This window comes from Ailuropoda melanoleuca, chromosome 6 (genome assembly GCF_002007445.2).
Source record: "Ailuropoda melanoleuca isolate Jingjing chromosome 6, ASM200744v2, whole genome shotgun sequence".
In the NCBI taxonomy this organism is placed as follows: domain Eukaryota; kingdom Metazoa; phylum Chordata; class Mammalia; order Carnivora; family Ursidae; genus Ailuropoda; species Ailuropoda melanoleuca.
Genome location: NC_048223.1, coordinates 43,576,563 through 43,591,350, shown reverse-complemented (window position 1 = coordinate 43,591,350; position 14,788 = coordinate 43,576,563). Strand labels below are relative to the sequence as shown.

The 14,788-nt window shown below is 49.3% G+C and overlaps 1 protein-coding gene across 1 annotated transcript in view; it reads left to right on the top strand.

The window, feature by feature from the left end:
- ENTPD6 (ectonucleoside triphosphate diphosphohydrolase 6) overlaps window positions 1–13,521 on the top strand; it is a 32,247-nt gene extending 18,726 nt beyond the window's left edge. The window contains exons 8-12 of the mRNA XM_034663562.1: window positions 5,160–5,279; window positions 9,111–9,251; window positions 10,932–10,988; window positions 12,133–12,245; window positions 12,350–13,521. Of these exons, the coding sequence (XP_034519453.1) occupies window positions 5,160–5,279; window positions 9,111–9,251; window positions 10,932–10,988; window positions 12,133–12,245; window positions 12,350–12,448 (530 nt within the window). The 3' untranslated portion in view covers window positions 12,449–13,521. The remainder of the gene's footprint in view (window positions 1–5,159; window positions 5,280–9,110; window positions 9,252–10,931; window positions 10,989–12,132; window positions 12,246–12,349) is intronic.
- Window positions 13,522–14,788: the final 1,267 nt, after the last annotated feature.

The window sequence follows — 14,788 nt, the reverse complement described above, 5'->3', positions numbered from 1 at the left end:
TAGCCGAGGAGCCTGATGTGGGGCTCGATCCCATAATGCCAGGATCACGCCCTGAGCCGAAGGCAGATGCTCAACCACTGTGCCACCCAGGCGCCCCCAGAGCCTCTAGTTTTGAGTGCATTTGGCTCATAGAATTTTTAATTTCTGCCAGATTCGCTCTCATTTCCACCCTTAGAGATTCTATATTCTCATTAACATTTTCGTTAATACTTTTTTCAAGTCTACACATCATCTTGACCATTGTTACTCTGAATTCCATTTCTGATAATTTGGTTATATCCATATCCATTAGTTCTGTGGCAGAGGCCACAGACTCATTGTCCTTTCTTTGCTGGGGGGGATTTCTTCTTCTCGTCATTCTGATGAGGAGAGGTTGCGGGGTTGTCCAGAGCCCAAATTATTGACCGGGACCCAGGCCGTGTGCCCTTGTTTTATAGGGATCTTAGGGATGTGGGCTTCTTGATTTTTCAGCCTGCCTTCTGAGGGAGGGGCCTGCCGCGCCAATACTCAGGCAACCCTGATTGAGTAGAGTCTCCATGTCCCCTGCGAGGGGGGATGGGGATGGGCACACTATGAGCCGGTGTTTCCAGGCTTTTGTTCTCTGGCAGCTTTCCCTGGCGGTTTGCTGTGCCTCTTCTGAGAGTCAGAGCAGCAGTAGCCGAATCTCAGCCTCTGTCTCAGAACAGAGGGATCACGGGCCCTTCTCCACTGATGATCTGGCCACTTTAACTCTGTTTCTGATGGTGCTGCTCAACCCTGCAGCATCCCGGGATGTGCGCCCCACACCCGGCATCCCAGTGCTCACTTCCAGGGCTGGCGCGTCTCTGTCCTTTGTGTTCTGACGCCGCCAGCCGCCCCTGTGCGCTCCTGGAGCTCCTGGTCTCAGTCTGGTTCCAGTGAGCACACCGGAGCTCCGCGAAAAGTCTGGTGGCACACGCTCCCCGCTCACGGTCCTAGTCTGTTCTCTTGCGGGTGCCAGTCCGCGAGTCCGCCAGCTCCCCCATGCAGGTGGCTACCGCTTCCCGGCACCTGAACACAGCGGCTCCTTCCCCCTTCCGTTTATCTTCCAGTATCTGTGCGCGGTTTCACGGCTCCCCGCTTTGTACCTCAGTACTCAGCACTGGAGATGTTCATTTGTAGAGATCCAGATGTATCTTCCTGCGTCTCAGGCTGATTCCGTGGATGTTCAGGCTGGTCTGGTACCTACCCAGCTCGACTCAGGGGACCAGCTGAAAAAGGGGTCCCCTACTGCTCCACCATCTTAACTCCAACCTCTGCTGACAAGTTTTTGTAAGAGATAGCATGAACTTATTTGACCTTTAGTAAACTGAGGTAGAATAAAAGTATTATATTTCATACTGATAACTTCTGAAGACATGCCTATCTTAACAAACTTAAACTAGTTTTATTTACTAAACATTAATACTAGATCACATGAACTTGAAAACCATTTGGGTTAGTTTCTTTTTTTTTAAAGATTTTATATTTTAATTTTTTTTTTGAGTAAACTCTACACCCAACGTAGGACTCAAACCCACGACCCCAAGATCAAAAGTCACAGACTCCACCAACTGAGCCTGGCAGGGGTCCCTTTTTTATTACATTTCTGAGAATTCAATTTATATAAGCACTTAATTCCTTTAAATCAATTAAGTAGAGCTTTTTTACAAATTAATTTTGTTGACATAAAAGATTACACCCAACTTCAGCAGATATATATAAAATACATAAACATATAGATGCAAACTGAGACCTTACAGCTTCCATACACTTAAAATTTTCCATGAGCCCAAGTTCCAAGGGACAATCCCTCTTTTGTTTTTCTTCTGATAAGAATTACCTCCCTGAATTTTGTACTTTAACTTTTAAATCTCAAAGGCACAAGGAAAAATGCAAGTTACAGGTCTTTTAAGATAAATTGGGGTGGGGTGGGGCGGGGGGGGGGNGGGGGGGGGGGGGGGGGGGGGGGGGGGGGGGGGGGATTGGAACAGGTGAACTTTGAGCGGCCTCTAGAGCTTGTGTTTTTAGTTTTGCAAAGATTTGTAAGATGAGTACAGTTGCTGTCAATTCCGTAAAGAATAGGGTTGCAGCCTAAATGACATCATAGGTTGATCCACCCATCCAACCACATTATCTTCAATATGTTTTTTATATCAGAGAGCTTTGGAATGTTTTAGTAAATCCTTTTACAGAGGCTTTTTTCTTTCCCTGGGTACATAGTTTCATTTTAGCTTACGGGGAGGAGACCTAAAATATCCTATCAGGTTTTGAATATCAGCTTCCAGTCTGGCCAGTCTCCAACCACAGAGCTATTTAAAAAACTCTTAAATATCTTGTCATTTTTCACTCAGGACAAACAGCAGATGTTTTCCGGGATTAATGGAGTATGCCTTTGTAAAGTCTGTATAAAACATTTTAACAGAGGCCTTCTTTCTGAGTGCACATTTCAGCCTTAGACCTTTACCTTAGGAAGAAAAGCCTGTCAGCCCCTAACATGAGCCTTCAGCTGATCATTTGTAGGAAGGCCTAGGAGAAATGCTAGTCGTCTGTTTTCTGCGCCGGAGGTGGGGGCGGGGTGTGTGCTGGTTCCAGTGGCCATCTGGCTTGTCTGATAACTACAAAATAATCATAATCATGGGTGGGAAGAACCCCCTTAGCAGCCAAACAAGAGGGGGGTTGTGATGGACATCAGCCTGTTTAATTCAACTTAAAGTTTAATTTGGTAGGATCCTCTAAAAGTCAAGGCTTTTAAGGGCTTGATAATTTTAAAACTATGAATTATTTGGGTGGGGGCCTAGGCTATAGGTGCAAAGGACATTGCACAGGAAGGCCTGAAGCTGGCAGAGCCTGATTATGGAGCCCTGCAAATTGAGCCTTCTGTGTAAACCTTATTACCTACCTTGGGTGCTTCCGTTAAATTGCTTTCTGGCTTTTAGTATTTACGTGAGTAACCTGTATGCCCTGGGTTTAGAGATCAGGCCAGAATGCTCTCTAAATCTTATAGGAAAAGGGAAGCCAAAATAAGCAACTGGGTGTTTAAGGGATTTTCTGGAGAAGGTGGAGGAGTTCGGGAGTTAAGAGAATTTGCTGAGGAGACAGGGCCAGATTTTAAGAAGGGAAACTTATGTTGGGTGGGGAACTTAATTTTTCTTCTAAGTCTAATTTCTCTTCTCCCCCTTCCCCATCTTACTAAGCTAAGTCCCTAAAGCTTAGCTGTTACATCTCTTTGTGTCTATTTTTTTTTAACTTGGTTTTTCCATAGGTATAAATAAGACAGTTATTTAGGATGAGAGCTCTCAAAAGTATTTTTCTTTCTTTCAAATATTGTGAATTCAAAAGATCCATTGTCTGGCCATTGGTGAGCAGGATCTTGTATTAATCTCAACAGTGACACAAACCAATAAGCCTTTTTATGGCTTAACCATGAATACAAGACGTGTCTGAAAAGAGGGTGCAAAAGATGCAGCCCTTATAAGATCCAGAAAGTTTACTCCCAGAAATAGTCTAAGAAAGTAAAGCCCTTTGTTATTATAGGCAGTAAGAATGGTGTAGTGAAAACGCTCTCTAGTTTCCTGTGAGAACTGAGGCACCTCTAGTCACAGACCTGTGAATCTGTGACACCAGGCAGGCACTACTAGAATGGGACTTTTCCAGCACTAACAAAACAGCGAAGGCAAGATGACAGAAACCCCTTATGCACCAGGACCCCCATAACAGACTCTCCTGAGAGCTGGCACAGTCGGACAGAAAGTGCTGCTCATTTCTTAAAGTCTCAGAACTCCGGGCTACTCAGCTGGCCACCAAGACACATGTAATATGTGCAGAGAGAACATTCTCACTGGTCATAAAGACAGGATCTCAAGACCTGAACAGGACGAAAGGAAAACCCCTCATAGACACACTCACAGTTTTAGCTGAGTCTCTGGTGTCTCAGAACCAAACTGTGCCGAAGGGGGATGTGCTGCTGGGTTGGAGATTGCCAGGTGTTTTACAGAGTTCCTTGTATGAAAATTTTCTTGAGTTTGACAGGTGACCTAGTAGCAACCCGGCCTGTAGTGTGACTAACTCACCCTAACACAATGCAGGAGTCTTCGCGTTAGGTAGGGAGTGCTCTAACAGCTTTTAATTTCTCAACCCATGCCTACCGTTTTGTGGCTTTGCTTCCAAGATGTCCCTTAGTAACTACTTTCACCTCATGTGCACATTGACTCGCAGCAACATTTGTCTAAACAGACACTGGCCTGGTGAGAGCTGTGAACTCACCAGTCTGTGAGTCCTGCTTGAACAGCAGGCTTATAGGGCCTAGGCCTGCATTCTACCCTGTGGTTTTCATTCTTATGACAAATGACAAAACAGACAAGACACACACACACACAAAAAAAGCAGTGACCGTCTCTGGAATGAAATGCATGAATAAAAGAGTCAAGAGTACTCATAATAAATCTTTACCAGTCGCTATACCCAAGGAACTGGTTCCACAGATATTTTCTCCTGCTAATCTAACTTTAGAAGGGCCGGGGGAGGTTCTCACCACTTCCTTCCACTAGACCCTGCAGGCAGAGATCCAGGACCCTGATGGGGTAAGAGTTCTTACCTTCTGCTGCGCCTGTCAGAGCTCTCAGGCTCCCGCAGCTGCCGCGGCCCCGGACAGGCAGTATGAAGCCAATGGAGTTTCTCCTGGCTGGCTCACCAGCTACTGGGGAGGAAAGATTTCTGTCCTGCCCTTCTAGGTTCTTTTGGCTAGTCTATTAATTAAACTGACATAAGGCAGATTAATAGGAGAAAAGCAATGTATACATTTGCATATGTATGGGAGCCCCAGAAGAAAATGGCACCGAAGGACAAGTTGGGCAACTGAGGCTCTGTATGTCATCTTGAGCTAAGGAATAGGCTAGGGGCCTGGGGGCTTTAAAGGGGAGGACGGTGATTCACAGGACAAAAGAACAGATGTTTGGTCGTTAGATGTTTGCCCTTCCATACAGTGGTCATTTAGATAAAAACTTCACCTCTGATAATAAGTCTTTCTGGGCCAGACCCCCTACTTAAATTTTCTTAGGCAGTTAAGGAAGAAGTGAAAACCTCCCCTTCAGTAGCGTAGAGGCCTCCCATCAGCAGAATCCGCATCCCAGTCTTACTGTGGTAATGTGGTTTTCTTCTTCTTTATCTGTTTATTTCAGCTGAGGATGGAAAGGAGTTGGTCAGCCCTTGTTTGTCTCCAGGTTTCACAGGAGAGTGGGAACATGCTGAAATAACATACAGAATTTCAGGACAGAAGGCAGGTACGGTGGACTTCTCGTCTGTCAGTGGTGTGTAAGGGTTAAGAACGGCAGCCTGCCCTCTCTCTCCCATACCTTCCAAATACCTCTGAGAAGCAGGAAGGCTGGCACCAAACCTCCTCGCAGACAAGCCCATACTTGTCAAGGAAATGGAAGTAGGGCTGTGAATCGTCAGGGCTACAGGAGGCCCTTGCCAGAACACACTGGGAGCCACTGGCTCTCACAGTGTTTCTCTGCACAAAGCTCCCTTGTCTGTTGCCACATGCATTCTTCCAAAAGACTGCATTTCCCCACAAGCCTCCAGTGAGGAAGGACCTGAGCATTCTGCTGCTCCAAGACAAATGGCCAAGTTGGGGCTGTTGGCCCAGTAGCAATGTGAGTGCGTCTCTGAATTGAGTGAGAAACAGCTTCTTTAGTGGAATTACCCGTCACCTCACACTGCCTGGTGAGCACAGGAGAGGCTGCTCTGGTCTCTGTAGCCCCCGGCCCGTGACAGTGGGTGTGCTTTCCCACCAGCCTGGCCCCTCTCCTACCACGTGAGTGGTCTTTGTTACCCTGTGCTCCTTGAGGTTGTATTAATAGAAACACTGAAATATTGTTTCCACTCTGGTCACGTGGGCAAGAAGTTTGCCTGCCTTTGGTAACAGAGCTATTTCTACTCACATTTCTGGCACCAAATGTGTGGGGGTTTTCCCCACACCAGCCAATTCTCCATCGATGAATAATTCTTTTTTTTTTTTTTGGCTTTCTGAAAGTTTTCATTAGGTTTTATTAAAGAGATTGGGTTCCATATTACCATTTTCATATGTTTTACAGACATTTACAGTTAGATTCTTGTGATATTTGTTGATATATATAAGCCTAACTAATTTTCTTCGTGGCTCTTAGTGAATTTATAACTTTATTTTTTTTTTATTTTATTATATTATGTTAATCACCATACAGTACATCCCCAGATTCCGATGTAAAGTTTGATGCTTCGTTAGTTGCGTATAACATCCAGTGCACCATGCAATACGTGCCCTCCTTACTACCCATCACCAGCCTATCCCATTCCCCCACCCCCTCCCCTCTGAAGTCTTCAGTTTGCTTCTCATAGTTCATAGTCTCTCATGTTTCATTCCCCCTGCTGATTACCCCCCTTTTCTTTATCCCTTTCTTCCCCTACCGATCCTCCTAGTTCTTATGTTCCATAGATGAGAGAAATCATATGATAATTGTCTTTCTCTGCTTGACTTATTTCACTTAGCATTATCTCCTCCAGTGCCGTCCATGTTGCAGCAAATGTTGAGAATTCGTTCTTTCTGATAGCTGAGTAATATTCCATTGTATATATGGACCACAGCTTCTTAATCCAGTCATCTGTTGAAGGGCATCTCGGCTCCTTCCATGATTTGGCTATTGTGGACAATGCAGCTATGAACATTGGGGTGCATATGGCCCTTCTCTTTACTACGTCTGTATCTTTGGGGTAAACACCCAGTAGTGCAATGGCTGGGTCATAGGGTAGTTCAATTTTTAACTTTTTAAGGGACCTCCACACTGTTTTCCAGAGTGGCTGTACCAACTTGCATTCCCACCAACAATGTAGGAGGGATCCCCTTTCTCCACATCCTCTCCAACAATTGTTGTTTCTTGCCTTGTCTATCTTTGCCATTCTAACTGGCGTAAGGTGGTATCTCAGTGTGGTTTTGATTTGAATTTCCCTGATGGCTAATGATTTTGAACATTTTTTCATGTGTCTGTTAGCCATTTGTATGTCTTCATTGGAAAAGTGTCTGTTCATATCTTCTGCCCATTTTATGATTTGTTTATTTGTTTCTCGTGTATTGAGTTTGAGAAGTTCTTTGTAGATCTTGGATACCAGTCCTTTATCTGTGGTGTCCTTTGCAAATATATTCTCCCATTCCGTGGGCTGTCTCTTAGTTTTTTTGACTGTTTCCTTGGCTGTGCAGAAGCTCTTTATCCTGATAAAGTCCCATAAGTTCATTTTATCTTTTATTTCTCTTGCCTTTGGAGATGTGTCGTGAAAAAGGTTGCTCTGGCCGATGTCATAGAAGTTGTTGCCATCCATGAATAATTCTATTCAGACTCTCCCTGGAGTTAATGTAGACCACAGAGGTTAAGGGCTCAGTCCCACAAGGCGGCCCCCACCCACGCTCCACTTCAGATGCAAATAGCAAGTCCTAGGCCTCCTGTATTTCTGACCAGCTGACTACAGATTGAGGGTTCCCACAAGCCACCCCCCCAAATAATTTGCCAGAATAGTTCACAGAACTCAGGAAGGCACTTTACTTACTATCACTATTTTATTGTAAAAGATACAACTCTGGAACAGCCGAACGGAAGAGACGCATAGAGCAAGGTGTTGGGGGAGGGGTGCGGAACCTCCACACGCTAGGATCACCACTTCCCAGCCCCTGTATGCGCTCACTACCCAGGAGGCTCATTGAACCCATCCTTTAGGGTTCTGGGAAGCTTCACTGTGTAGACGTTAATTAATGAAATCATTGGCTGCTGATTTAACTCAGTCCCCAACCCCTACCCTCCCTGAGGTTGGGGAGTGGGGCTGAACGTTCCAACCCTCTAATCACATGGCTGCCTCCTCTGACAACTAGCGTCCATCCTGAAGCCACCTGGGGACCCACCGACAAGAGTCCCCTCATTCACATAAACTCAGGTATGCTTGAAAAAGGGGCTTATCCTGAATAATGGAAGATGCTCATCTCATCCCCATCACTCCGGAAATCCCGAGGGTTTTGGAAGCTCTGTGTCCAGAACCAGGAACAAAGCAAATATTTGTTTCTTATTATCTGTTGACCATGGAGGTCACTGTGACTCAGCCAGCCACTCAGGCACTTGATAGGCGTCAGGCCCTGCAGCAGCCACTGGCACACAACTGACACTTCAGTGAGAGGAGTTGTTAAAACACATGAGGAAGTAACTCGAAGGAAAAAACAGAAGGGGGAAGAAGGTTGAGGGGAAGATTGCAGTTTTAAATATGATGGCCAGGGGAGGCTGCATGGGATGATGTTTGAGCCAAGACAGGAAGAGATGGGGAATGAGCCGCACAGATCTAAAGCAGCACTTCTCCAGGCCGGAGGAGCGGCACGGGCAAAGGCCCTGGAGTGGCTGCTGTGTTTAAGGAGCGAGGAGGAGGGTGTGTGGCTGTCCTGACAAGGGAGAGTGGAGAGAAATGAGGCCCAACAGTCAAGGGCTCGGGGAGAACTGGCTGGAGCTGCCTTGAGGCCATGGGCAGGTCTGCTGGTGGAGATGGGAAGCCAAGTCTAGGGGTGGGTCGTAGGATATCTATATCTGTTTACCTCTGGGGCTCTCTGTTGTCATTCTTCCAAGCAAGGGTTTAATGATCTCAGCCGTGGGAGCTTGACAAGCTATCTGTTAGGCCTCTGTTTCCTCATGTATGAATAAGGAGCTTGCAGGCCAGGCCCCACCTCCGAAGTGGCTGATGGGACTTAGTAAGGCCCTGCATGTTTAGACCTCAGCAAGGGCCGGTGGAAAGTAAGCAGTGTGAACCTGAACGCACTGGGCTACGTCAGGACAGCTACCTGTGCCCTGTTGGAGGCTGGTGTCCCCCAGGGTGGAGGCCGTGCCATCTCTAGCCGTCTTCACGCTGGGTTTCTCTCCCTTGACTCGGGCCCACCGGTGCCATGGCTTCTGAAAGGTTGCTATTGGCATGTGTGGTGTTGATGAGCACCCAGACTCGGGGTAGCTGCTGTGCAGGCTTCTGGTCCCGCCTCACCCTCCATGTCAAGGTCTGTGCCGACCAGGTGCTGAGCCCCTAACCACTGTCTTTGTGCTTTTCTTTTGCCCCAGCAGCAAACCTGCACAAGCTGTGTGCCAGCAGAGTATCGGAAATCCTTCGAAACAAAGTGCACAGAACGGAAGAAGTGAAGGATGTGGATTTTTATGCTTTTTCCTACTATTACGACCTTGCAGCAAATGTTGGCCTCATAGGTAAGGGTGGGGCTGAGGTGTAGATTCTCTGGGCAGAGGGCCCACAGCAGAGAGTAATCCTGTTGTCAGTCACTCTCACAGTAACAGAAGTAGACAGGAGGGCAGGTGCTTGTCATCCTTAGAGGAAGTAGTAAGCCCCCTTTTTATAAATAAACCGGGTCTTTGAGCCACTTAATAAAGTTACATTGTCAGTACAGGAACAGTTACTTGCTGTCAAGCTGTTCTGCTCTAAGGCAGATCTGACTCACCGATGTAACTGACCCTTAGTCCTTCCTGCCTGGCCTCAGGTCTCTGGCTGAGGGAGCCCTTTATGACGTGGTCACATGGCCATCTTTCCCCATGTGGCACCCAGGCTGGCATGGGGAGGGGTCTGCGTACCCCACAGACCACCCTCCGGAGCTTATGGGCACTGTGCTGTCTCAAGGCCCACTGAGCCACCTGCCGCCCAGGCCCGGTGTACAACACATCCAGCCAGGGTAGATCAGGTAGAAGGTGACCTCGTCACCCCTTGCTTAGGCCCAGGTCTCTCTGGCACAGAGCAAGGTCCCCGGGGTGCCTCCCGGTAGCTGGCCCCAGAGCTACTTGGCCTGCTAGGCCTGAGGGCCCCTGCGGGCTACCCATAGCTGGAGCAGTGGTTCGTTGATCTGGACCCTCCCGACTGTGCCACCAGCTGGGGACGTCACAGTGCTCAGGGTCTACTACACACAAACCCAGCCTGACAGTGTGCTGGGGGCTCCACCCGTTCAGGCTGGCTCGAAGAGACCCTCTCCCCAGTGTCACCTCGTCACTTTGGGGCCCTTCACCCGGGCTTTAGGTTGCCCTTCCCCTAGGGGACCGACATTGTCCCAGAGTGACGTTAGGAGATGCTGGGCTGTTGAGAAAGCTCTTCCAACTCCCTTTTGTGGTCACACGTGGCTCTGAAAGAGCTGCTTGGGTCTGTTTTCAGAAATGGAATCCATCTTCAACAATGACATTTGCTGACTGAGCAAATGCTCAAAGTCAAGGAAAAGTCAGCGCACTAAGCAGCTGCCTCCTACGAAACATAAATGTGTGGGACAGCTCGAGAACTCTCTATCAAATGTAGAAGTTTTGGGGTACACTGAAGAAACAGTTGCCATTCTTGAGAGTTGGGGGACACAGCTTTCATGCCTCCTTCCCTGGAAATGTCGCAGAGGCCTAGGGCCACTCTCTTCTGAAGAGCCCTGTAAAGGCTCCACCCATTTGATCTAAGACCCAACAAACCACTTCTTGGCTTTTTTTTATAAAATATTTTTTCCACATTCAGAAACTTGATACCAGAATACCACTGCTGAGCTCAGGGCCACAGCTCGAGAAAGTATGTCCAATTCTGTGCTTTGTTTTTTTAACTTAAAATGAAGAGATTGCTCGGTCTGTGGGGTCCAGGGCTCCTGGCGACCTTCCTGAAAGGGACCCTCGAAGACCCATGACTGCTAATATCCCCATGTGGTCCAGCATGGAACACTTGCCCATCCCCAGCCACGTCACCTCAGACACATGACCAGTGCATGTGGGGCTGCTGCCCTACTTATGCCCAGGCTTGCAGCCGGCCTCGACATGCCATCCCATGTCATCCTCTCGTGGGTGCCAGCCTCAGGGCATTGGTGGCATTGCCTGCTCCAGGGATGCTAGTGCAGACCGGATGCTTGGTCTTGTCCACAGATGTGGAGAAGGGAGGCAGCCTCGTCGTAGGAGACTTTGATATCGCAGCCAAGTATGGTGAGTAGCGGTTGCACTGCCTGGGTGAGAAGGGCCAGGGTGGGAGGTAGGGACCCTGTCCCACCGTGAGGCAGGCAGCTTGGTATTTGTGAGGCAGTACTGGGAGCTCCCAGGTTTGGTTCCTGATTTAGCCAGCCAGATGAGTGTTCAGAGGTATGAGAGTGTACTTGGGGTCCCTTTGCTGGGCCCAGACCACAGGTCTGCCACGTCCTATGTGACCACAGCAGGGGGAGGGGAGCCTCAGTGCCCCCAACTCTGAAGTGCATATTTCTAGTCCTAGGGTTGTTAGGAACGGGCTCCCAGGATTTCACTTTTTCTGACACCTCTTCACTGTAGCTCAGGTGATTGTTCCAGGGATTTCCTCTGAAAGTGTCCTAGCAAATTCACAGTTGTCACAGCAGAACCAGTGTGTGGGGGGTGAGGAGCTCTTCCCCTTGAATTTGCAGGTGGCTGCCCCCTTCCTCTCCTTTGTCCATCACAATCCAGCAGGTACGGTATGAAGTGAAGACTGGCTGTAAATATTCTGCTCTTCAGTTGCTGTTGCCAGTTAAACTTCATGTGCTTCTCTGTAGAAAATCCTTTCTCCCTCCCTTCCCCCCAAGTGGCTTTTTTTCTTTAAGCTTTCTTGTTGCTTACTGGTTTATCCCATGGACACCTGATGTCCATGACTCGTCAACAGGAAAAGGTTCTGAGCAGAATTTTGGGAAGGCTGCCTCAAGAATAAGAGGAGAATGTTCTGAGACAGCTTTGTTGGTGTTTACGTTCCCCAGAAAGCCCAGATTCACACCTGGGAGAGGTGCCCAGAGTCTCCGGCACAGAGCGCTGCCCTGTGAGATTGTGGACTTCGGTTCATGACACCAAAACAAGATACAAGTCCTTCTTGGTCTTGGAGGCCGGGCCCAGTGGAGACTGGTTGGCCTTGAAACCCTACCTTTTGGTGTACTCTTGTTGAATCATCTTCCTGCTCTAGGCTGTAGTCTTGTCTAAACCAGTGAGAACCTGTGAGGACCTGGGACCAGCACAGAGCCTAGCATAGAGTGGGCACCTGGAGTGGGCAGAGCTAGTCTCCCCGACCCCCTCCCCCTCCTGCCCCTGCCTGGTAGTGAACCACCTGGTGATTGGGAAAGCTCTCTCTCACCCCCAGTGTGCCGGACGGCAGAGACCCGGCCGCAGGGCAACCCCTTTCTGTGCATGGACCTCACCTACATCAGCCTCCTGCTCCAAGAGTTTGGCTTCCCAGAGAACAAAGTGCTAAAGGTAAGGGCTGTCTCTAGGGTGCCCCTCTATGGCCTGAAGGGCTGGGGGCACTGCTTCTAGCCTCCCAACCATGCCCACTCTGCCCATCCCTTTGTGTTTTCAAGCTGACTCGGAAAATCAACAATGTTGAGACCAGCTGGGCTCTGGGGGCCATTTTTCATTACATCGACTCCCTGAGCAGACAGAAGAGTCCAGCTTTGTAGCAGCCAAGCCGCCCCTGCCATCCTCACAGAAACAGCTCCGTCTCCACGGGAACAGACCTTCGTGAGAATAGACCTTTGTGGAACCCCTTGAAATGTTGGGAGGAAGCCCGTGCTTAGGCTGCCACCCTTCTCCCTTTGGCATTGCAGACCTGCCCCTGGACAGACAGAGGGCTGCAGCGTGACCCAGGCCCAGCGCCTCCTGCCTTGGCCCCACGTGGACAGTGAACCAGACAGGGCAAAGGATACATGCCAGGGCTGGGGTGATGCAGCCACGCCATCCCCGACCTGCCCCTGTCTGCAGGGTTGGAGTGGTTATAACGTGTGTCTCTTTGAGGGGAGTCTTGTTTATCTCCCTGCCTCTGTCCGGTCCCTCCTCCCATCCCCAGAGCAGACCTTCACCTTGTCCCCAGAGACTCGGCGGGGAGGTTGTACAGGCCCCTCTGGCTTCTCTCAGGGTGGGCCAGGTGGCAACCATCGTGCCCTCTGGGACAGGGGGTCTGGCAGATTTGAACGTGTTTGCCGCCTTCTAGGATGTGGATGTGTGAGGTCATCCAGAGGTCTGTTGTTTCAGGTTCTTAGATGGCGTGGAGCTAACCGACAGAGTTGGCCCTTTGAATAGGAAGAGGGGCTGGGGGAAATACCTCTCCTGCACCCCAGCCTTACAGAGGAGGTCTGAATGTGAGCTTGAACTGCTTATAATATTTATGGCTGTGCTGTGTGAGTGACGTCTCCGTCGTGTGGTGCTGAGTGTTTGTGTGGCAGCAGTGTTCTGAGCCCCAGTGGATACATCGCTGCCGTGAGCCGTTTGCAGCTGAGCAGTATTGAAGACGCACACCACCTCCTGTGCGTCAGGCAGGCTGCAGTCCCTGCAACCGTCTTCTGGCTCTGCTGGGGTGCAGGGCCATGCCCATCCCCTGGGGGCTCCACAGGACACGGGCCCAGACTCCTGCACTGGGGTGTGAGCTCTGTGAGACCTGGGCCCCAGGGTCACAGTCGTTCCCGGCGGTAAATGTGTGGTACATGGAATAAGCTAAACATCATGTGTTCCACTCAAAATAAAGGATTTACAAGGGTTTCTGGTCTGGTGACTGCTCTCAGTGAGTGTCAGCAATGTTCATCGACCCCCGCACTGGCAGGAAAGCCCCTGAGGTCCCGGTTTATTGTAGTTGGAACAAAGAACTGCCCAGATTGGGTGACAGGTGGCACATTAGGTCTTCTCAGTGTGGCTTTTGAGGAGACAACCACAGAAGGACAGACGGTGGCTACCCTCAGGCCCTCCTGTGTTGCTGTGGTGGCAGGCTCTGGAGGTCCAGGCTGTTCCAGCGGAGCCACTTGTCTTCCCAGGGGAGCTCCGCTCCTCCCTGGAGCTGCGACCCGCAGCACATGCAGCATGCTGTGTTTGATGAGGACCTGGCTTTAATCTGGGACAGCTGGAAGGGGGTTGCATGCCAGAGAAAGACTGGGCAGGAGCACAGGGTCTGGCCCCTTGACCGCCTGGGGCCGCAGCAGGACCACCACGGATGTGACTGCTGAATGAGCCCACGAGGGGAGGCTTGTGGGGGAAGAGGGCTCTGCAGAACGCTGCAGGAGGTTGGTTTCACTCCTTATCTCCAAGAGCCCTTCGGGCGGAGGCAGGGAGGGGTTCAAGCGTAAAACCTTCTTTGATGTTGGAGAAGTGCTGTGCACACAGGGCATGACGGGAGCAGTTCTCCCCTTTTCTGAGGGTCCTAATCTGGTGATCTGACCATCACTGCCCCAATTCCAGAAGGCTGGAGGGAAACACCCCCAGCCCCAGACAAAAACCACTGACAAGATGAGGCTAGCCACCAAAACTTAAACCCTGGGGCAGAGGTCTGGAGGTGTACCTGTGACATGAGCAGAAAAAGACAAAGCAAGAAAGCGGCTTTCCCTAAATAAAAAAGCCACCTTTGGGCTACAGCTAGGAAACCTTTGCTTGACAAGGGCAGGAAAATCCAGCTTCCAGCACCTCATCACCCCTGCCTGGGTCTCCCCAGCCTTTTCCTTCCATAATGCCTAACAGTTTTAAATATTTAAAGAACTCCAGAGGCCAGGAATCAAATATGCATGAAGGTAAAAGTGAAAATTGATTTGGTCCATTTATAGGTTAGTGATCTCACATCTGAAAAAATGGAAACAACTGGAAGTTTCCCAAAGGATCACCAAATAAGTCATGGAATATTTTTAGGCCCGGCAAAGTATGCAAGTCATTTTGCTCTGTCTTTTGTGATTATAAAGTAGGCTCTTGCTTTTTAAAAAAGTCGCTACATACGCACATCCAAACATGTAAAAGATGCAAACTAGGGAGGCAGTTAGCATTTT